This window comes from Diachasmimorpha longicaudata, chromosome 3 (assembly GCF_034640455.1).
Source record: "Diachasmimorpha longicaudata isolate KC_UGA_2023 chromosome 3, iyDiaLong2, whole genome shotgun sequence".
Lineage (NCBI taxonomy): Eukaryota > Metazoa > Arthropoda > Insecta > Hymenoptera > Braconidae > Diachasmimorpha > Diachasmimorpha longicaudata.
Window position 1 is genome coordinate 6,493,016 of NC_087227.1, and position 21,547 is coordinate 6,514,562.

Sequence of the window (21,547 nt, forward strand, 5' to 3'; positions counted from 1 at the left end):
GAACCCAAAAATAATGAATATCTCTATTTATTGTCATTAGAGTTTCATACATCAAAGTTTTACAGATTTATTGCAAATCAAAAGAGATTAAATAATTCATTTACCAATTAGATGCTTTCGAAAATTAATATTATTCGTATAATGTTTATTATAAACTTATTCGTTGTCCTCAATTTATTCTACACAAATAGTTGTTGCGAAAATTCCTTTATGTCTCTCAGATTCCGAAATATTTCGCCAAAAATTCGGTCAAAGGCCATGTTCATCGTTGGCATACCGTTCTGTCTCCAGTGATACTCGGTGTAAAACTCGCCCTTATCATCATTCCTAATGGCTGGCAATTTCATCGTCTTCGCATACTGCCCTCTCCAACAAAGACTTGGTCTGCTGCTTGTCCTCACAATAAATCCAGGCTCTGACAGAGTCTTTCAGACTATTACCGTCGATGTCTGCAATAATTATCGGAACAATTGAAATTTCAATATCTCAATGATGATGATTTTTTGAAGCATTTGTTATCACATCGTGATAGGTAAATTTATTTTTCCCAAGGGAGACTCGTGAAGGAATACTAAGTATATTCGAACTCGAGGAATTTCCTGTTCTCCTGGACGCAAGTGCTTAAGCCCGAATAATGATAAAAAATCCAACTTTCTAAATGAATTCCATTATACTTTACGTTTTTTTAGGCACAAAAGTTGCTGGACGATGTAGTCTGTGAGATATTTGTATTTATTGTCGATGACGTCGAGCTCTACAATGTTCTGGAATGCAGGCATGTCTATCTCGCCATCCTCTTGAATCTGTTAAACAAAGTTGAAATTAGGTTTTCAATCAGGAAAATTCATACACCTGTTCATATCTAAATCAATCAATTCTATAGCCCAATTATCAGGTCTTTTACGTCAAAAAAGTTGCGCATTGCTCTCCATAATGCAAGTGCATTGTTACACTCTATTCTTATTTGCATTTTTTTATAAATAAAAAATTATTGTATTCGGTTCCTTACTGCCAGTAAGCTTACGAACATGAAATTCCAAAAATGAGTGAGTTTATTTTTAAAAAAAGAGTATTACATCCAATCTCTACAAGACGTGTTATATTCCATAAGAAACTGAAGTGCCTTGTGCTTTCATAATGAATGCGAAAAATTTGAGAAAAATTCATATGTTTTCAGCAAGCCTATGAGCTACAGGTCATAGGCCCTATTGATATTTTTAGTCTGAAAGTTCTTACCACTCCAGCAGCTCTGAATATACATTCATCCATCTCTTGTTGTTCCCCATTTGGAACAATTTCGTCTACGAAATAAATTATTATTATTTATTGCTATTATTATTATTATGGTTGTTGTTGTTGTTGTTCTCCTTGTTTGTAGAATTTTCAATATTTACCTTCGGCGATGCAATCCAGTCTGAAGGACTGGAATGGTTTTCTGGAACAAGGCACATCTGTAACAACGTCACAGCATGCCATGCTAATCATGGCAAGTACTGCCAGTACAACGAGACAATAACTGTTTGCCATTTTAAACCAGTGGTGACGATTCCTGTCAGGATTCCAATCAACTTCTAACGTTACTGAACTGACTCCACCGATTTTTATAGATGTCATTCAATTCTCTTATCAGCTACCCATAAGGTAGTGTTATCACGATGAAACCATTTGGGTGATTAATGGAGTTCTTTGTCCTCGTCTTATGGTGCTAACAGAGACAACGCGATTTCCACCTTTTGTCATGTTCAAGGTCGTTACGAAAATGCCTCTAACCATTTTATGAAGTGGAAAATTCTGCTTCACAATCTTATCAATTCATTGTTGTATTCAAACTTCAAATAATTTCTTGATCGAAAATCCAGTGGCTGATTTAAAAAGTGATGGGCATAGGGAATTCCAGATGTCAATTGGTACCGAAAATTACAAATTTATTTTACATTTATTTATTTTGCATTGAAAATTATCCCGGTGAACGTCGATGATGTAACGGAGATGAAAGACCTTCTTTATAAATAATTTCAAGGGCTTAAATCATTCGTCTGGAGCGGAAAACGCTTTCCATTTCTCTCCCCAATGCTCCCATTTTAAATCTTGGTATTTTTCCTCTCATTTACATATTCAAGACGATAATTTGAAGTTCACTTCGTTTATCGCACAGAGAGCTTCAACAATTTTTGAACACTTGTTAATCATATTCATCTGTGAAGCAATGTCTACAAAAGGTGTGTCAAATTCCGACATTCGGATTTGCTGTGATGATTTCACCTGTTATCACTGTACGCAAATATGAGTTCTCTGGAATTAATTCTTTTATTAGATAGATGAACAAAAAAGACAATTAATCAAGCAGCTGGTGGTCCTATCCATAATGCTCCCCTCTGCTACTAAAATCTAATAATACCATTTCAGTAAAATCATGAGATTAGAGTTTAATCACCTATGCACACACATATCTACAAATATTCTTCCAGATACTTTGGCAAATATTTCTGAAGGTCGTGATTACACATAAATGAGACGATTGGAAAATCGTGAAAAACAATTGGTGAGCTATTGCGAAATTATCACGCTGATAATTCACTTGTAACCAGGATAATTATCAAAGTAACATTGTCATAAAAGGGTCCTATGACCTCGAAATGTACTCTGATTGATGGAAATTAGAAACGAAACGATAGTCATTACAATTTTCAATAATAAAATTGACACGTGAATTTTAATGAATATGAAACTCTCATTAAGACGGAAAGTGCACTTACTTTTTCCGAAATAAGATAACAGAAGAATCCATTCATCTTAATTGAAAAAATCATTGAAATGCAATTAATGAGCCGGTATCTCATGAATTTTGACGAGATTTTCAAAAGGTCACTGACATTCTTCTTCAAAGTCATCACATGTCAATTATCTATTCTATTATTAGCACCGTCGGCCGACAATAGTGGCCAGTATTCGGCCACTGATCGGGGTTCACTGCCAAGTGATGATCTCGTCAAAGGATGAGGTTTTCCCTCGTCCTTCGGCGAATGCGGTGCAGGTACAGCTTAACAATCCCATCAACGCAATTGAACAAATTTATATCAGCGATATTGCATAGCTATGGTGATCGACTTTGACACACCATTTTAATCCAACCATAAAATACCCATGAAAGACTTTCCGTCCTTCGGCAGCAACTCTTCCCCACCGTAACTTGATAAAAGTCGGGGTAACGATTTATCGATAAGTGAGTGGAAACTTCGAAAATGAGTTTGCAAGCTTCGGGGCATAAAGTTTTGGTGTATACCATGCAGGGAAGATTACCACCACATAAACCGCGAGATCATTGGGTACTGGGCGGATGCACTGGCCACCAATTGTTGGGGAGCGGAGTCTTTGTGGCCATGAAAAGGGGTTATTCCGTTCTTTTATGTAAAACTGTTTCGCAACTTCTCAGCATTTGTATTCAATCATTTCTTGGTGGTTTTTTTTTTCTCACTTCTGAGAAGAGAACATTGTGTAGCATCTGGGCATATCTTTAAACATATAAAGTAATAACAAAAAATGTAAAAAAGAAATGTTTACTTATCGATTGATTGATTATTTACGTTCTCGTATTGTGAGGAAATCTACTATTTTCCAAATACTAATTTCATCAATTTGTTTTTATTTATACATAGAAAACATTTTGTTATTAAGACTGGCACCATTTTTAATGGCTATCCGTTTAACCCCAGGTTTCTATATCACCCCAGCATCCCTCCTAATTTTGTTAAACCTTTCCTGTGTTTAAATGCTAAAAGAAACATCTTCAGAATTCTGCTTTCTCCTTCAATTATCATTTCTCATTTATGAAACTACCTTATCGACTCAACAATGCGATGATTGCGTCAATGAAGTCGTTTCATAAATAAAATTAATAATTGCAGGAGAAAACACAATACTAAAATTTCATACTGACAAAGGATTTCCGTTTCCCCTCAACCCCAAATATCAAGTCGATTTACTAAAACTTTCAAAGTTCCAATTATCTTTATCAATAATTATTGACCTATATCAGCTCCTTTCCACTCTCTTCGTACCCTTACCCAACAATTTTTCCTGATTTCTCCATCAACCTGTTTTTCTTCGATTCTCCTTGAAGTACTTGCCACTCAAAAATGCATCTGGTGCACCTGAAGCATTTCAAGTATCGAAACAATGAAAAAACTAATTTCTTTGTATTGAAAATTATCAACATAAATATTTTCCTCCCAACACAAGTGCATTAGTCGTCACGTAATATTTTTCTTCTCTTATTTTTCGAATATCTCTCCACAAAAATTCTAGTGGTCAATGTTGAGTTCAATCAGACTGAAATTGGATTTCAACTCAATCTAAAAACGTACGTTTCATTCGTAAACGAACAATACATTGTGTTAGTATGTGAGTTTTCTCGATTTTTACGTGAACATCTCGACGAAGTGCAGCGGTCAGACGCGAGGGTATACGAGGACTTCCTCGCCACGCTTCCACGGCTCTGAGCCGGCAGTGAGTTTCCTTTCTTTCGTTTCGTTTCGTACATTCCCTACTTATATTACTTACGTCCGGCAGGGGGGGTAGAGGGGGGAGGGGGGCTTCATCCCGTATTTTTCGACCAGTCCACTATTGTGATACTGTCCTCTTTCGTGTGCAGATCGATACACAGTTTATTTATTGGAGCATTCGGAAGAATTGAATATCTGGAGCTGAAAACGTTCTCGTTATTTCGGAGTGATTTTTCCCTCTCTTTTATTTTTGCTGTTGTTTTCTTAACAAAAGGAAAATAACAGGGACGATTGTTCGGGAGTTCAGTGGATTTTTTAAACTCTTTTGTGAGGTGATTTATTATATCATGGTGGATTTAATGATTCCCGGGTGGACAGTTTATCATATTGTTTTTTTTATTTTTTTCACTGTGGGGGGTAACGTTTTTTTGGAATATTTGCATGTTTTTCCATAGGGTTGAATTTGGGATTTGAAAGGGTGAGATTATAGGGGGAACCACTCGCTTTATCAGAAAGTAGTGAATAACATTTATTTTCAGATAAACCAGAAAATGTTGAATTGAATATTTTCCTTAAATCGACACGGTTCGGGGTAATTTGTGAATAAATCGTTGATGAGGTGTTTGGAAAGGAATATAAAGACACTTCCGGGAAGAATTTAATTCTTGACAAGACATATTTTTTTATAATTATTCGCAGATGCGCTAATTTTCAGCTAATAAATGAGTAATCTCCTGTTGTGGTTCCCTGAGGCAAGATAATTACAGTAATGAATAAATCATTATGATAAGTATCGACAATTAATGGGCATTGATTTGTCAATGTCTTGGCAATGTTTTGATCAAAGACAAACTATTGACTAAATATTAAAATTTAGGAAATGTTAGTGAATAATGCCCGCGATATCTTCTGATCGCAATTGATGCAACGGAAATTCCACATTATGAAATATTAATTAATGGAATGCTTGATGTTAGCGGTTATTATCGTTATAAAATTAACATCACGTTTTCTCGAAAATTTACGATACATCCGGTAGACAATCCTTTCCAACCTTCTAGCCTGACTGACTTGATTCGTGCGAGTTAGCACGCGTGCTCAATACCTTCTTCCTTGTACATGTGGTGTTACGATTATTACGTTCGTTTATGAAAAGAAATTTTTCTTATAAAAAAAAGTAAAAATACAAAATAAGTGGAAAATTGCTTTAATGGCATTTCGTTATTTTCGAAAGTAAATTAGCAATTTGCGTACTTATGGTTAGTGTACACATTATTTCTTCTATTTTCAATAATATAGTTATCGATATGAGAATAATATTCCCATAATTGACACCTAATCAGCCCCCCCCCCCCGCGGGAATGTCCCAATTAAAGAAAAACAATTTTTTTTTAACAAATACTTCTGTGTGGAAAATTGATATTTTACAAAAATATTGTTTTTCTGCCAGAACATTAAAGGATTGTGTTCATTTTTAATTGTTATGATATGAATAATGCTAATTTATCGGCGAAAAAAACACTATTAATAAAAAAACTACCTTTCCTACCTATAAAAATAAATGATGAATATTTCCATATCTTTGCCCTGTTCTCAGACAATTTTGTATAGGAACTTGTATAGCCAGACGAATCTTTGAAAGTGAAACATCAAATATTTCGTGAAGTCTGTGAGATAAAACGAAGTTGAATTTTTCAAATCGTCATTGTCTCCTGGAAAATATTTCGCAAAATTGTTTAAAGAATCAATTTCCCTCTCTCGAGTTATCTAAGATCAAAGATACTCCAGTTGACCTGTATCTTCTGTAGGATAAATATATTTCAGAAAAAACTTTCCAGTGAATTTTTGATAAAAATCTCCGAACCTGGAGGCTACGAGAATCTCTTTTGTAGAGCATAACGAGATTTGCAAAAAATTTGTATAAATGAAAATATTTTTTTTACACCATAATTAAAATCGTTGATTAATGTATGCTAAAATAATTCTTCTTGTGTTCTTTTTCGCAGTTTGAGGGAATTAGTGCTTGATCGTAATGGGATCAAGGAATTACCGCCCGAAATTGAACTTCTGACGGAACTGAGGAACATCTCTCTGGCCGGAAATAAGTTAACGAGTTTACCGTCATTTATGAAAATGCGGGCACTGACTTTGGTAAGTACATAATCAATTCTTGATCCCGAAATAAATTATAAAAATCTGCAGGAAATCCCATCTATTCTAAACTGTGATATTGTAATGACTTCCCATATTCTTTCTTCACTTTTAATGACAATAAAAAAAATTTGTTTACGCCTAACTATTGCCATGATAACAAAAATCACCTGAGAGAATTTCATATAGTTAATGGTAACTAAATTAATCTACCTAATTGCACCTACATTTTGAAACTTCTAAATAAGTCAATTGAATTATTGATTGCTCCTATTGTTACTGAAAAAGTAATTATTTTTTAATTCGTTTACGACCCAGCTTTTGGCCGGGCACACAAAAAATTGTCTTATAGACTCATCAATTGTTCCCCTCCACGGAAATCTTTAGTAAAAGGCGAAAGATTTATGCGTGTGTTGAAGGGAAACCAGAGTAACATCCAAACGCATCGTCAGATCCTTTATGAACTAAAACCCGATAATTCTCACGCAGAAATAGAAACGATCGTTCGCCATCTAGTGTTGTTGCCATGAACTTTAGCGCTGGTGCGGCGCACGCACCCAGAGGAGGTTTGAATTTAAATCGATATAGACCACATGCGAGAGCGGACCAAAATTAATTCATGCACTAGGTACCATTTAGCACCATTTTCAGGGTTACGACTGCACTTGGAATTTTTTTACGAGTTTTGATTGAGTAAAGTGCGATATTAGAGGTTGTCTTATCATCTAATACAAAGGAAAATTATTAAAAATCATTGATTTGTATTTCCTCTGTTCATTAAAGAGACATTGAAGCAAAAAAAATTATTTGGCGGCCACAAGTGATGAGATAAAAATCACTACATTTAATAAATAAAATCAATGTTTAAAAAAATCCTCCAGCCGTTACCGCGGGCACTGGCAGATGACAGGCGAACAATTTCTATTTTTATCGGTTGTAATGGAATTGATCAAATTTATTGATTGCAGGATGTCCTCTCCAAAAATGATACTGTTAAACTGAAGGATGAAAAAAATAATAACACCAATCTCCACAAAGTAAACCTCCGTAATAATCAACTAAAAGGGAATATAATTCTCGGTAATTACGGGGTAAGTACATTCATCACCATAAATCACCCCCTAACTGAAAATAATTTTCATCATCTTCATCACCATTAACAATTCTCCGGTATTTGTCACAGAATTTGACCCATTTGGACGTAAGCGAGAATAGCATCGAGAAATTAGATGTCAGCGCTTTACAGGAATTACAGAGTGCACGCTGTGGCCGTAATTCTCTAACGGAATTAACTCTCTGCGGAAGGCATCTCGTGTCACTCATTGCTGGAAATAATAGTAAGCTCGGTGATATGCAATTAATTAATGTCGGTTTAAAATGTAACAATTAAATCTTTTATGTCATTGTATGCAATAAGTCGAGTTTATCGCACGGAGTGACATCAAATATTATAGACTCGAACGTAAATTTCATTTTTGTCATTCCGAACGTAAGGTAACGCTCTACGGAGGTTACGGATCCCCGGATGAAAAAAAAATTTAATATCTTTCATAAAAATTAAATTTTTCTCACAATCAGGAAAAATATTCCGAGAAGAATTCAAACCATCGGCAGTAAAAATGTAATTTATTGTACGACAAGTATTATTTGATCTGAAAGAATTCCATACGTTTCCACCGCAAATATCAACAAAATTTTATGGAAAATTGGTCAGTAACTCTATTCTAAAACGATTATATTTTTTTTTCCATGAGAAAATTGTCCTCTCGAAATGCAACAAATTTTGGAGTTTATTTCTGCCTTTAATTCAGTTATTGTTTTATTTTTCAAGAACTCAAGAAACTGACTATTGAACCTGTACCGTCTAATCTAGAACATCTGGATGTCTCATAGTAAGTCAATTATTCTGTCAAAAAATTTTTGCTATTTCAACTATTTGAACTAATGAAAAACAAACGTTAATAATTTTTTTGTGCCAAAAAAAATTGAATAATCAGCGAATGAAAATTCGAAAAATCCATTACGTTAATGAACGTTGATGAACCTTTCACGTTTCAACTGTACGAGAAAAGTTGAAGCAGCTCCAGAGGCTTTCACAAAGATTAAACTTGACTTATGAATGGCGTTAAATATTTTAGCAACTGTCTGGATGCACTGCCCGAGTGGATATCCGATTTGCCAGGGTTGCGTGCGCTCTTTGCATCCCACAATGATCTCACAGCCCTACCAGACCGCCTATTATCGCAGCCATCGAGGCTTGAAGTACTTCATTTGCCTCAGAACCGATTACAAGCCCTTCCACCTCCCCGTAAGCCCCTCAACATTGTTCATTTGACTCTCCAGGGTAATGCATTAACAGCTTTACCAACCACGTTCTTCCAAAATACAGAGAGGTAATTTGAAATCATTTTCCATGATCTACCATATTCTGATGGAACGCTTTATTAATTAAACAATTGTTCTTCATACTATCGATTTTATAATCTTTATTTATTCGTTTTCACCCCAGGTTGAAGGTCCTGAATTTATCCAACAATCGGCTATCGGAGCTGCCCTACACAGAGGAAGCAGCCAAAAATCGTATATCCCCGTCTCTCGAAAAACTTTACTTGACTGGTAATTGTCTAACGGATGCTGCACTAGACGCCTTGGGAAAACTCTCGGCACTTCGTGTACTTCATCTGGCTTACAACGTCCTGGATACGCTTCCTGAGAGGTATGAGGATGATTAATGCCTCTTGTGATTTTGTTACTTGAAAATTTTAGAAATTAATCAACTATGCAAAATATTCCATGTGATACCAGTCAACTGTTGACCCTCTGCGCCCTTTATTTTTTTTTCTATTTCACATTTCCCATACTTTTACATCACTTCGCGCAACAAACAGCGATCTTCGCACGCTTGCCATCCTTTCTCTGGACAATTAAAATGACGAAAGAACTCGAAAAGAACCATTCACCGTAAAAACAAAGTTAGGAATATTTTAAAACAATTAATTTTACTAAACATGCTCTCCCTCTATTATTTACTCCGTGCTCATGGTACATTGCCCATTTATTTCCGACAATCAGATATTACGCGACTCATATTATTTACGATGCGATAACACCTTGTAAAAAGTTTTAATATCCTCTTCCAGCTGCATCGCATCGTGGCCCGATTTGGAAGAGTTAGTGCTGTCTGGTAACCGTCTGCAGTACCTCCCGGACAATGTTGCGAATTTGCAGCATCTGCGTGTACTGAGAGTACACTCTAATCGACTTCTGACCTGTCCTACATTCAATAAAACTGCATCCTTAATGGTAACATCACGATTTTTTTTTAAATTAAAGTGGATAGAAGTCGATGGACATTTTCCTCACTGAAAGCTCCGCTCATAACCCAGTTAAAATAAATTAGTAAAGTTATCTTAAGAATTTACCAATTTAATAATATTATCTGTGGGAACTGGAATCGACCGATGGAAAAATAGAATAGATAATTAGGGAGCGGATATTGAATTCTTCGTTCATGTTATATTTGGACTTCGAGATGAAAATACTCAGTTATAATAATTTCTCCGAATGTTGGGAAATTATCGAATATTTTCCCCGAATGGCGTTGCTTAGTAACATGTGCATGAGATTTGGCAGAATCACAGTCTTATGAGTGATCCTCACCCCCTTAATGTCATTAAAATTTTTCAGGTACTCGACCTAGCCCACAATCAACTAGACAGAATCAACCTGGCAACCCTTGTACCTCCCCAGCTCCAGTTTCTCGATATCTCCTGCAACTCAAGGCTTCACGTTGATCCTAGACAATTTCAAGTCTATCGATCACAAAGGCCAGTCTCTCTAATCGATGTATCGGGGCAAAATCGACCGAGTCTACCGTCCCACCCCCTTCAACAGGAGATAGTCAGTGCGGAGAAGAGTGCCGAACACCCCTGGAGGCTTGGGTTTTCGGAAACTGCAGGAATGAGAGAGAAGTGAGTGATAAAATGAAAATTTTATACATTTCAGCCAAGTGGACTGCTTCTAGTACTTAGAAGAATATCTCCACAAGGAGTTCTTGACTTTTTGGGATCATAATGAACGCACGTAACATAAAAATGAGGAACCTTGAGTTTAACCGATTCTAATGCTTCGGTTCACCTCTATTTTTCATGTCAATCTACTCCAAAGGCTCTACATCTCCCAGATTCGAATGCCATCCTTCTGCAATACCGAAGGTCTCTTTGGTATCTTCGATGGTGGCACAAACCAAGAGGCTCCCTCAGCCCTTCAGGAGATGATTCCCCGCCTCCTCCTCGAGGAGCGGACAATTCGAGAGACTTCCAAGGACTATCTGAAGTACACTCTACTATCAGCCCACCGGGAATTAAAGGAGAAGGGTCAAAGGTACGGAGTGGATGCCACTCTGATTCACATCACAAGACTTTCCTCCCCGCAGAACTTTTCTCGAGCCCCAAAAAAGTATTCGTTGAGAATATCATCCTGTGGAGAAACGCAAGCCGTTCTCTGCAGGGCTGCTGGTCCTCTCGTGCTCGCCCCATCCAGGAAACCCCCGCCTACTCATCAACTGGGGAATGCATCAATGTTCCCTCTAGTAACACCTGATCCATCCTCTGAGGAAGTCACCCTCGAGGACGACGACGAGTTCATAATCCTTGCGAATAAGAGGTTGTGGGAGGTATTGACAATTCAAGAGGCTGTAAGGGAAGCCAGAGCGGAGGCCTCACCAGTCTTGGCAGCAAAACGCCTCCAGGATCTCGCCCAGAGTTATGGAGCTGAGGATAACGTAAGCATCATCGTTGTGCGACTGACCGGGCCCGCATCTGGGGACTTGGACCAGCTCATGAGGGAGTTGCGTCATGCTGTGACCAAAGGGCGACCCCAGGGGGAGGGAAACTGCTCATGTGCTTGCTGCTGTCCTCCAGCTGCTCATAAATCACCAGGTGAAGATTATTTTAAAGAGCAATACGATGAAATATTCATTTACCGATTCATTAATTCATCAATTCAGTCATATTGATCAAATTAAATTCAAAGTCAAATTGAAACTTTTTAAAACTTTTTTTGCTCCATCTGGACCAGGTGCCTGCTGTTGCCACGCAAACGAGGGTTTCTATCTCAACGGTGTTCTCAAGAACATGGTAAACCGAGGGCCTTCCCGCCCCGGCTCAGGGAGATATTTCAAGAACCAGGGTAATCCCGAGAACTCCAGCCCTCCATTCAGAGACGACAGAAGCTCGCCCAGTGGACAATCGGACCAAACTACGGATAGTACATTCAAAACAAGGGGGACCTCCGGAAGAGGGTGGGCCGGTTCCGCAGCTTCCAGGTAATGATACCAATTCATATGACAAGAAAATCGGGACAGCTTGTAACCGTTACAAGGCCGTTTTTGGGGCATCACACGATGAGATATTAAAATTCATAATTAATCCCCATTTCTCTTTGTAGAGCGGCCTCCAAAAGCCGACAAAATGTCATCGTTCACGAAAGCCCTCGGAGGAAGGACGACGTAGAGTCCGAGAGGACCGCGGCCCTCAGTGAAGAGCAGTTTAGGTGCTGGGAGTACATGCTTGAGCAGAATACTCATATGCTGTTTGATAAGGAATTAGACACCATTTCGAGGATTCCCTTGAGAAGGGGGCAATCCAGATCGACTCCTCAGCTGGCGAATCTACCGTTTCTCTCGAAGAGATTTGGCAGCGCGAGGTCTTTCAATCCCGCACTCCCTAGAGGGCCCATGATGAGGTACGTAATTACATCATTATTAGTCGGTTTGATAAAAAAATGTGGTAGTCGGACGATTTTGTTGTTGAAGTGCCTCAATTTTGTCGATGATGATAGTGTCATTTGTTAACGACATATTCAAAGAATACGTTGCAATGTCAAGTTGATTTAACAAATGGTTTTTCTAACAGGTTTGGGAGTGGGAGAAGATTTTTAAATGGTGGACCCAATGCTGCATATTTTGGGAGCCTCCAGAGGCTCATGCCTTATAATCTGGAATACGATTTTGCGGTGATTCAGGAGAGGGGAATGGACTCTCTAGAGCAAGATGCCTCTAGGATGCAACAGTACTGGGGTGTCGCCACCACAGAATTATAGAGCAGGAAGTACCTTAACGAAATAATGGAACACCAGTGAATTGTTTATTTCGAGTTGCATAGAGTTACCATAACGAATTTTTGGTCAACTGTGTGAATTTTTTTATACATTTTTTATATCGTTATTCCGATTTGTGTGGAAAGCTGTAAATATTTTTTAAATTGTTGATAGGATGATAAGATAATAAGATGAAGGGGTTTGTTAATGAAATTAAATGTGTGGTGACGTTATCTTATTTACGCACCAGTATTCAAATCGACAGTCACCTTGTTGCAGCACCAAATGGTAAGAATAATACAAAAGTTGACAAGGTGCATGACAACAAAGCATGTGGATAATTGTATTTTTTATTAATGATTATAGTTATTGTTGATTGATGAACAGATTAATTGATAGCTCTGTCGTGTCATTATTTTTTTTTATTACTCAATTTAAATATTTTAGGATATTTATACAGTCTGAAAATTATTATTCAATTTTATCATTTATTCATTAAACTGGTTTGGCTCTGTTGATCAATAGTTCTACTGTGAAAAAATATTTCATCGCATAATCACCCCTCAGCCGACACAATGTACGACTTAATGTCAAACAAGAGAAAAATTAATCGATAAGAGTAATATGAGCGTCTGGAGTCAATAACAAGTTGAAATAAAATCAGAATAAAGTGGTAAAAAATATTCATTCAGACAATTAAATAGCGGTAATTGTCATACCCAATTCCACTACATTTTCTTTCAACGCTATCAGGTGTCCTCGAATCATTATCATTGCTTCACCATTCTCATACCGAGGGTGGAAAACAAAATATCCACCTTCTACTACCGTATTTATATAGTCGTTTTTCTCGTAAACGACTGTATTGGCCTTGAACTTCGCTGTTGAATCGAAATCTAATGTTTTATTATTTATGTTTGTTCAAGAGACAGGTTTTTTTTTCAACAACTTATGATACGAATTATCGATCCTATGAACTCGAGTGCCAGTGCAGAAGTGGTTTGAATTTGCAATAGCGTGGCTGTATGCCCACTGCAGTCAAGGTCAGTGATTTCATACGCGGAACTGAATAACTGCATTCTCTGGCATTGTTCGTCCTTGACGTTGCGGTCTCCGTTATCGTAGGACAATTTTCCAGATTTTTCATTATTCCGTTGATGTCTGCGAAGTTGAGAGTAAATGAGCACTGAGAAAATCCGAGAGATCTTGCATTGAGTTGTCAACTACATGTGGAGATCTCATTTGAAATATTTCAGTAACAGGTGAGAAATCGTGAAAAATTATACACCAGTTAAAATGTTAGATTTTCATCCCACTCAGGAGCGTTTATAGTCGATATTTGGGCAATCAGATTATTGTTGAATGTGCGGGCATGTGCGATTGACAGCCTGGCACTTGTTAGCGAAAGTGGATTGTGCTGAACGATAATTATCCTACCGGCACTTAATAATTAATTCAAATCAATTGATCGTGTGTCGTTGTTCACTGCTGAACAACGATCTTGATGTCCGATAAAATATCCAACATAAATGTCTCCCAATAAATTCTCGTAAGAACCCTGACAAATGGTCTTCAATACATCTCCCTTTATCACACTCCTCTTAAATTGGATTATTTTCCAGAGTTTGAACTGAGAAATTTCAAAGAAAATGACTGAACAAATAGACTCGATTGACGTAACCGCCTGAGTCCCTGTAACCTTAGCATTTTTCCAATACTCTCCATGATAGATATGAGTTTTTTTTTTGCAATCGTATGACTCAAGTTTTATCTCTCCTAGACGCTTACACGCGGTTGAGAAAAATCGAACGTGACCTCATGTAATGGACGAAAAATAGGGAACCAATGGAGGCCATAGCAAGTCTAATCGCTGTACTTATCTCCCCCCGATCAATAATGGTAATCAAAAAAGATAAACGGAGCGATAGAAGAAAAACAATTTTTTTTTTCTTCAACACAAAATATTATTCACACTAAATTTCTTTTGTTAATTTGAATTCATCCGCAATTCAATTTACCAGCAGTCCAGTACCATATGTCCAGCAATCATGGGATTGTGCAAATTGACTGGGTGTTTGCGAATTAAATCCTTAAGGTTTGAATATATTTGATAAATCCATTCATTATTTGTATTACACGAGAGAAATCATGTGATGAAGTTGTTTATTTTGCAGTTACCCTGCCATTAAATCGGTTGCCAGAAAGAGATATATAACAAGTGTGATCATCGCTTTAATTATACTGCTTTTCGCTGAGAAATATCATTAGACAACAACGTCGCGACGTGAGTTGGCGCGTCTTATTCAATGTTATAAATACAAACACTCAAGGTAAATGTCGCAAAATTTCGATCAATTTCTATTACCCTAGGATAATACCACGAGAGAATAGATGATTAAGGAAATTTAATAATTCAATTATCCGATTAATTTTTAAACGATATCCAGCCCTTGGGTGAAAAGTCCTCAGTTTCCTATTACTCTTCACACGCTATAGGGTTGGGATTACTAAGATTGATCCCTTGTCCCAAAGAACATCAGACTTACTCTTCCGATAATCAGACGGGAACTTGTTAATGAAATCATCATTAACATGATTAAAATTTCTCGGCCATCGGGTCAAAGTCCGTCGAACGGCTGGCCATTCTCCCGGGTCTGATCGCGACGCACGTGACGAACAGTTGGACTCGCGATGATAATTTAAGGAAAACAACTTTTGCGTCAAACGCACGGTCCCCCCACCCACAGCCGATTAGAACAATTATTACAATCGGATTCTGATCGAACTCCTCAAAATCGAATAATTCTCAATGCAATATAATGAGACTATCAATCGATTTCGATCATTCAAACAAATAACATTAATATCCGAACACGTAATTTTTCACAGGAATAAAAATACTGTTCCAAATTAATTAAAAAAAAAATTTTGTCCGAACAATATCAATTAATAATTTATAATGAGTAAGTGTAAAATAAGAGTTCAATGAACTGCGCTTGAAATGTTCATTTACGAGGTCTCTACTCATTAAATTGCGGTTCGCAATTGTTTAATAGATTGTTGAGATACTTTTTAATGCCGTCATAATACTGGAGAATGCGCGAACGAATCAACTTTACATTCCGTATGAAAATCACACTCAATTTTCCCTTTGTCATATTATCCTATTTACACCGCAGCTCGTACGTAGTGTCTATATACATATATACATATATTATCTACTCCATTGCCACTTTATTCGATCAGTTATGACGTGCTATATCTGCTACGACCTGGACTAACCACGTGCGACGGCTGATGCACGTGTGGACGAACCGGTCCGTCAGTCAATGCCGGTAAGATATCTATCTCCATCGAGAGCGATAACTCCAAAATAATTGATTTCTTAAAAAAAAAAATTTAATGGAAATCTTTCCGGTTGAATTGTGATAGTTATTTATTTCAATTGAGCCTCATTCCTGCTCTCATCTATCAACAAATTATACGAAAAATTTTTAACAAGTGCTTTCCGGTGGAGACCGTTTATGATGAACGATGTCATTTGATGCAGATGAGCGGGGAATCAGTTCTCTGGATAATCTCATTACAGAGATGATTCAAATATAGAAAATAGGGAGTCACTAATCATTGCCGAATAATCTGCGCCGATGGGACGAATTTTAACTTCACTCTGAGGACACTATTTTTAGTCGAGAGATTTGACTAGTTTGAATGTCAGGAAATTGACTGGTAAAACTAATGGTCATCACGTGATCCTTCAGCCCCAATGGGACTTTAGATTTATTGGTAATGAGACCGGAAGCACTTGAATAATCTGCAACATCATATCCGGGAGAATGTCCCTCGGTTTTTTGAATGACGGGATGCGAGGAATCGAACCGAAAAATTCAAATGTCTTGATTATGTCAAGTGTTAAAGTCATTATGGGTTCAGTTCCTGAAAGGGGGATTGCCCGAAGAAATTATCTGACATAAATAAATCATTCATTTGAACCTAACAAAGAACGACACAATGAAATGGATTTTCGTTGGTGTTGGAGCAATAATGTGTTGATAAAAAAACTCAAAACGCAAATATTTAGTGATCCTCCACTCAGGAACGAAATAAAATGAGAATCCAATCGATTGAATTTTTTTTAAATCCTTCATCAACTCACCTAATCACTAATTTACAATTTTAAAAAATCTGCGGAAGTAATTTCTTGTCCTTCAGTGAAATCGAATGAAGTTTATTCGGCTTCGGTTCAGTTCCGCAATTCCTAATTCCCGCTAACGTTGACCTCTCCCCCCCCCTCCCCCCCCATCGCGGCCTTCACTGTTGCCACACTTCCAGCCCCAGCAACACTGCTCTCCTTTTCCCTCAGTTCACTGAAATAATTTGTGTATTATGGTTGTGGAGTGTTACTCAGTCTTTGTTGCTTCATTCTAACGAGAAAGCAAATCGTCAAATATGCCAATGATTAAGATTGTGTCACACTCAGCCAGTGTTGTTGGCCACCAACTTGTGCCTTTGGTTAAATAACCAGAGATATTTATTTCACCAGGACAAATCATAAGAGTGTTGCACTTTGGGTGATAACTGACGGCTGTTGTGCGTGAGTTTACATCAGTTTTTATGACAGAACATTCGATTTTTTTGTTCTACAGTTAACAATTGGTTATTCTTCACGACTAAGTGTCGCTTTTTCAGTATTTTTTTGACGAAAAATGAAGAAAATTGAAAGGAGTTTGAGAGTTCCTGATATCACGTTTTCCGTGGGAAATGGGGTTTCAGTAATCGTATAATGACAAAATTACTCGAGTAGACATTCGTAACGATCGCTAGAGGATTATGGGAATTTTATTTAGAATTTAGAATTTGGAATTATTTATTTGTGGAGCTTCTGTGAGTGAACCGATTTTTTTTTTTACTTGGCGGAGGATTAGCTCAGCATGGAGTGATTTTAAGAGAAAATGTCATGAGTAATATTTTGTTAGGAATTTTCTGAATTACAGAAAAGGGCTCCTGTCATTTTTTTGTAGAATTACTCGTTGAAGAGATAATGAACATTTTCTGAACAGTAGCACAAGTTGAGCAGGAAGTAGTGAAAACGGGACAGAACTTAAATGGTGAATCACTTGAAAAATTCTAAGAAGAATTCCTTCACTAGCGATCTTCAATATGTTTTTCTAAGCTTTAAAATGAAACTTGATTCGTCCGAATCGAATGGAGGTGTTATCATGACTAATCACAACTCGTTTTAACGATGTGGAGGAGCTGGCTAGCAAACTGCTGGCAACAAATTTTCAATTTCATCTACAGTTTGACAGTTACATTAGCAATAGTAATATTTAATTTGACTGAAGGGGGAAAACATTCTCTTCAAAACTTCATTACAATTTTAAATTATTGAGTAACGTGGCTGAATAAAAATACGAGCAGTCTGTCCCGAAATTCTCAAAATTTTCTAGACTTTGATAGTATAAAATTATTTGAATGACACAGATATGGCATAAATTCTCTTATCAACTGAATTCCTGATTTATTCACATGTCATAAAACTATTCAAATCAGGAAGGGAATTAAGCATGTGTAAACACTGTTTATTAATCACCTCATTGGCTTGACAATTACTGATGCTAGAACAAAATGTCAAGATACCTTTTTATGGATTATGTAAGTTTGTAAAAAAAAGTGTACGCTGTTTTCCTCTTAGAATCGCACATCAATAAAGTTGGTTAATTCCAAGAATTGAGATGACGCCAATGGACATTTGTTTCGATTTTCAGAGAGCACAAACGGCCGATAAATCAGAAATTTGGAGAAGCCAGAGAGAATCATTCCGACAGAGGTGGCTCAGCAGGCCTCCGCAATGAAGGGCACAAAAAGGGACTGGCTTTTTAGAGTGCAGGTATGCTCATCCTTTTCATCAATTCTATTGATCGAAAGAGAAAGGTCAATCCGCATATACAAAACTCCGTGACCCAGGGTAATCAATTATGGTCAGTGCTGGATTTTATAAGGTCAACATAATTAATAAAATCAGCAGAAGCTATGGAATTTCCAATTTTTTAAATGATATTCATCTCAGAATCTTAATGAAACGAGAAAATTTCAGCTGAAGAACATTCACTGAAGCAAAACATATATATATTCGGGATAAACACATTTTATAAAAAACAATTATCATTGACTTTGTAAAAACAAGCACAGATATATACAGATGCTGCAGAACCGATTAAAACAACAAAGTGTTTTTCCGTGAATGGAGAAATAAATGCAGAATAAATAAAAAAATGCTTTTTCCAACAAAATGTCTAGAAAACAAAATCGATAACTTCAATTTTTTATTGTCGCGAATAATGTTTACTAAGATGTTGAAAATTAACGTAAAAGGCAATCAAAATAACACGACGATTCCCCCCTGACAGGTATCAGGCCTAGCAAAAAATGAATTCGTCTACGTAGTGGGAAACCTTCCTGAACTAGGCGCCTGGAATCACAATCAAGCCATTCAACTGCACCAGGAGACGTCGGGCGATTCCCCAGGGCACTCCACAGCCTTCGAGGGGAACCAGTCGGACGAGCTCTTCAACGAAGACGGCAACAGTGCCTCAGAGTTGAGATTCGACGAAACCGAAGAGGGCAGGATCTTCTCAACAAAAATATCTCTTCCAACAGACGCTGAAGTTCAATTTCGTTATTTCATCGCTGTCGTCTGTCAGTCCAATGGAACCAAAAATTCAGCAAAGACCTTGATAATTCGTAAATGGGAGACACACATGCAGCCCCGAAACATAAAGAAAAATACTTCCAGTAATTTTACTGAGGACTCAGTTCCCGAACCTGAAAAATTTGGATATCACAATGGTTACTGCAAGATTGAACGAGGGTGGTTGACAGACGAAACTGTCATTCAGTTCAAACTCTTCAATAATCCGATTAAATTGTGGAAAAACAGACTGCAAAATAAAAAATTGTATATTAAGATGACACCTGTTAATCTAGTCAGGCACAGCTCTGTCGAGATGCCACAGTTTGCTGGTGAATGTGTGGAGGACAGTCTGTCAATGGACACACAGGATATCGTCGATCAACCCGCTTTCAGTATTACAGAGATTAGTGTGAGTATCAAATTCTCATCTGCATTTTCATTTACGTAAAGTTTGAATAGTCAGAGTCAGAGAATCTAACTTTTTTTGTCGAAATCACCAACTCGCCTGGTAATTCCACAAGAAAATAAACTCTTCGCCTCCTTTTACGTTAAGCTTTAATCTAGATTTTAATACTTTGCCAAAATGAATTATTTACAGGTAATGAATGATGAAGAAGCAACCTTCAGGTACCAGCAGCAGTTCGGTCGCCCCTACGAAGAAGATGAGACTGTGATCTTCAGTGTGGCTGTACGATACCCAGACACAATCGTAAGTACGACGTAGTCAGAATCATCGCTTTATCATCTTGAATAATAATCCTGATTTGATATTTATTGCTTACGGCAACGCAACGAGACTGAATAAATCCCATTTAAACCATTCCGCACATAAAAAAGAACCAATAACAACTGTAGAAAAAAATACATAATCACTCGGTATTTACTACAATCAGTCACCCACTGTTTGATCTCGCGAATTGATTCGTTCATTCATTGGCCAGAAATAATCTGCAGAATCGAAAATACATGAGAACGAGTAGAAATAAGTCATTCGCTGGTTCCAGCAATAAATAACAAATCGAAGATAGATAAAAATTCGACTCATCATATTGACCATATCATGTGAGTTTTCAGTAGACTACGAGTTATCCGGGACGTCTTATCACCTCTGTAATGAAACCTATTATTTTGTAAAGAAAAATATCATTAAACTTGTCCAGCAGCCACCATTGGATCATCAACGATGTGCCGTTTGTTGGGCTGGATGAACATGGAATCCAACCATTGACCACTTGTAATCCAAGAAGGTGGCATTGCAATCTGATGTAACAAGATGCCTTTTTTAAATGCGTCGTCTGCTTTATCGTCTGTGTCATGACAACGCACCGAGATATGATGGTGTTGATGTTCGTGAAATTTCGTCTGGGGGATTGGCATTTTATTTAGATCTGAACTTTTTTTTTAGCTCGGTGAATGTTTTTTCTCTGGTAGTTCAGGCAGATAAATTCAATGAGAATGAGGACGTCGTCGTATATGATTTGTAACCCTGGAATGGGGGGAATTAGTGAATTCATAAAAATTCAGGGGTGAAGAGATGAAATATAATTTACCATCGTTTTAGACAGTCATTACATATTTTTGTGGGATGATTTTGGGAATATCGGATTATTAAGAAAACGATATCAATACTGTCACGTCTCGTCCATCTGTGTGCGTCTGAAAATGGTGAGAGTCCCATCACTCTTTTATCCATTTAGTTTTTATTATTACATTATTTTCTAGCTCTGACCGACTCTTCTGAAACGTCCGTGGCACCTCAGGGCGGCCAATTCCAGAATAAGCTGTTTTATTGTTCTTCTCATTTATTTAATTTTTATTTCCTAAATTGAAAAAAAAATAACACTCAGACAAAAATCACTGTAAACCAAATTATTTATTATTGTTCACTTCATTGAGTTGATTGGTTAGGAATACTGGCAGGTGATGAATCTGATTATCATTGATCTCATTATTTTGGTATAAGGAATTTGAAATAAGTCAGTGGTTTATTTTTTTGACTGTGCAATCCTCTCCATAATTATTGGGATTTAAGAGAACTGGAAAATTACTTTTTCGTGGGAAATGATCTCCTTCACGAAAACGGCTATCTGGTTTTTTTAAG

General features: G+C 37.2%; 3 protein-coding genes and 1 non-coding gene across 11 annotated transcripts in view; 2 read left to right on the forward strand and 2 right to left on the reverse strand.

Moving 5' to 3' along the window:
* The window catches only part of LOC135160394 (protein phosphatase PHLPP-like protein), a 67,704-nt gene extending 54,560 nt beyond the window's left edge, over positions 1–13,144 (forward strand). For both annotated transcript variants that reach the window (XM_064116893.1, XM_064116894.1), the window contains 12 exons: positions 6,509–6,653; positions 7,622–7,744; positions 7,837–7,990; positions 8,485–8,545; positions 8,792–9,046; positions 9,163–9,369; positions 9,794–9,956; positions 10,341–10,624; positions 10,821–11,593; positions 11,733–11,979; positions 12,102–12,398; positions 12,569–13,144. In XM_064116893.1, coding sequence (XP_063972963.1) covers positions 6,509–6,653; positions 7,622–7,744; positions 7,837–7,990; positions 8,485–8,545; positions 8,792–9,046; positions 9,163–9,369; positions 9,794–9,956; positions 10,341–10,624; positions 10,821–11,593; positions 11,733–11,979; positions 12,102–12,398; positions 12,569–12,755 — 2,896 coding nt within the window. In that variant the 3' untranslated portion in view covers positions 12,756–13,144. The remainder of the gene's footprint in view (positions 1–6,508; positions 6,654–7,621; positions 7,745–7,836; positions 7,991–8,484; positions 8,546–8,791; positions 9,047–9,162; positions 9,370–9,793; positions 9,957–10,340; positions 10,625–10,820; positions 11,594–11,732; positions 11,980–12,101; positions 12,399–12,568) is intronic.
* LOC135160427 (uncharacterized) lies at positions 1–17,013 on the reverse strand. Of its 3 annotated transcripts, none has more exons than XM_064116967.1 (5): positions 16,909–17,013; positions 1,395–1,862; positions 1,237–1,301; positions 680–803; positions 1–449 (listed from the first exon to the last, which is right to left on the reverse strand). In XM_064116967.1, the coding sequence occupies exons 2-5, from the start codon at positions 1,612–1,614 to the stop codon at positions 328–330; spliced, it is 531 nt and encodes a 176-aa protein (XP_063973037.1). In that variant the 5' UTR covers positions 1,615–1,862; positions 16,909–17,013; the 3' UTR covers positions 1–327. The 3 variants fall into 3 exon arrangements, with proteins under 3 accessions (XP_063973037.1, XP_063973036.1, XP_063973035.1); XM_064116966.1 differs by lacking the exon at positions 16,909–17,013 and adding an exon at positions 4,028–5,850 and having other exon boundaries at positions 1,395–2,292; XM_064116965.1 differs by lacking the exon at positions 16,909–17,013 and having other exon boundaries at positions 1,395–5,850.
* Positions 6,965–7,086, reverse strand: LOC135161057 (U5 spliceosomal RNA). Its single transcript, XR_010298688.1, has one exon. It is a non-coding gene; the product is annotated as a U5 spliceosomal RNA (small nuclear RNA).
* The window catches only part of LOC135160400 (glycerophosphocholine phosphodiesterase GPCPD1-like), a 17,099-nt gene continuing 9,332 nt past the window's right edge, over positions 13,781–21,547 (forward strand). Inside the window, exons 1-7 of one of the 5 annotated variants that reach the window (XM_064116907.1) lie at positions 13,781–14,014; positions 14,533–14,651; positions 14,774–14,847; positions 14,927–15,082; positions 18,521–18,642; positions 19,163–19,855; positions 20,045–20,155. In XM_064116907.1, the coding sequence (XP_063972977.1) occupies positions 18,604–18,642; positions 19,163–19,855; positions 20,045–20,155 (843 nt within the window). In that variant the 5' untranslated portion in view covers positions 13,781–14,014; positions 14,533–14,651; positions 14,774–14,847; positions 14,927–15,082; positions 18,521–18,603. Of the gene's footprint in view, positions 14,015–14,532; positions 14,652–14,773; positions 14,848–14,926; positions 15,083–17,076; positions 17,347–18,305; positions 18,408–18,520; positions 18,643–19,162; positions 19,856–20,044; positions 20,156–21,547 lie in introns of those variants that run through there. The other 4 variants (XM_064116908.1, XM_064116906.1, XM_064116909.1 and 1 more) reach the window with 4 other exon arrangements.

What these genes read in the sequence shown, in the direction of transcription:
- LOC135160427 (XM_064116967.1), bottom strand. Translation starts at nt 1,614, where the DNA reads ATGACATCTATAAAAATCGGTGGAGTCAGTTCAGTAACGTTAGAAGTT. An exon ending in TATTCAGAGCTGCTGGAGTG is followed by an intron (nt 804 to 1,236) that starts GTAAGAACTTTC and finishes TTTGTTTAACAG; the next exon opens with ATTCAAGAGGATGGCGAGAT. An exon ending in ACTTTTGTGCCTAAAAAAAC is followed by an intron (nt 450 to 679) that starts GTAAAGTATAAT and finishes TAATTATTGCAG; the next exon opens with ACATCGACGGTAATAGTCTG.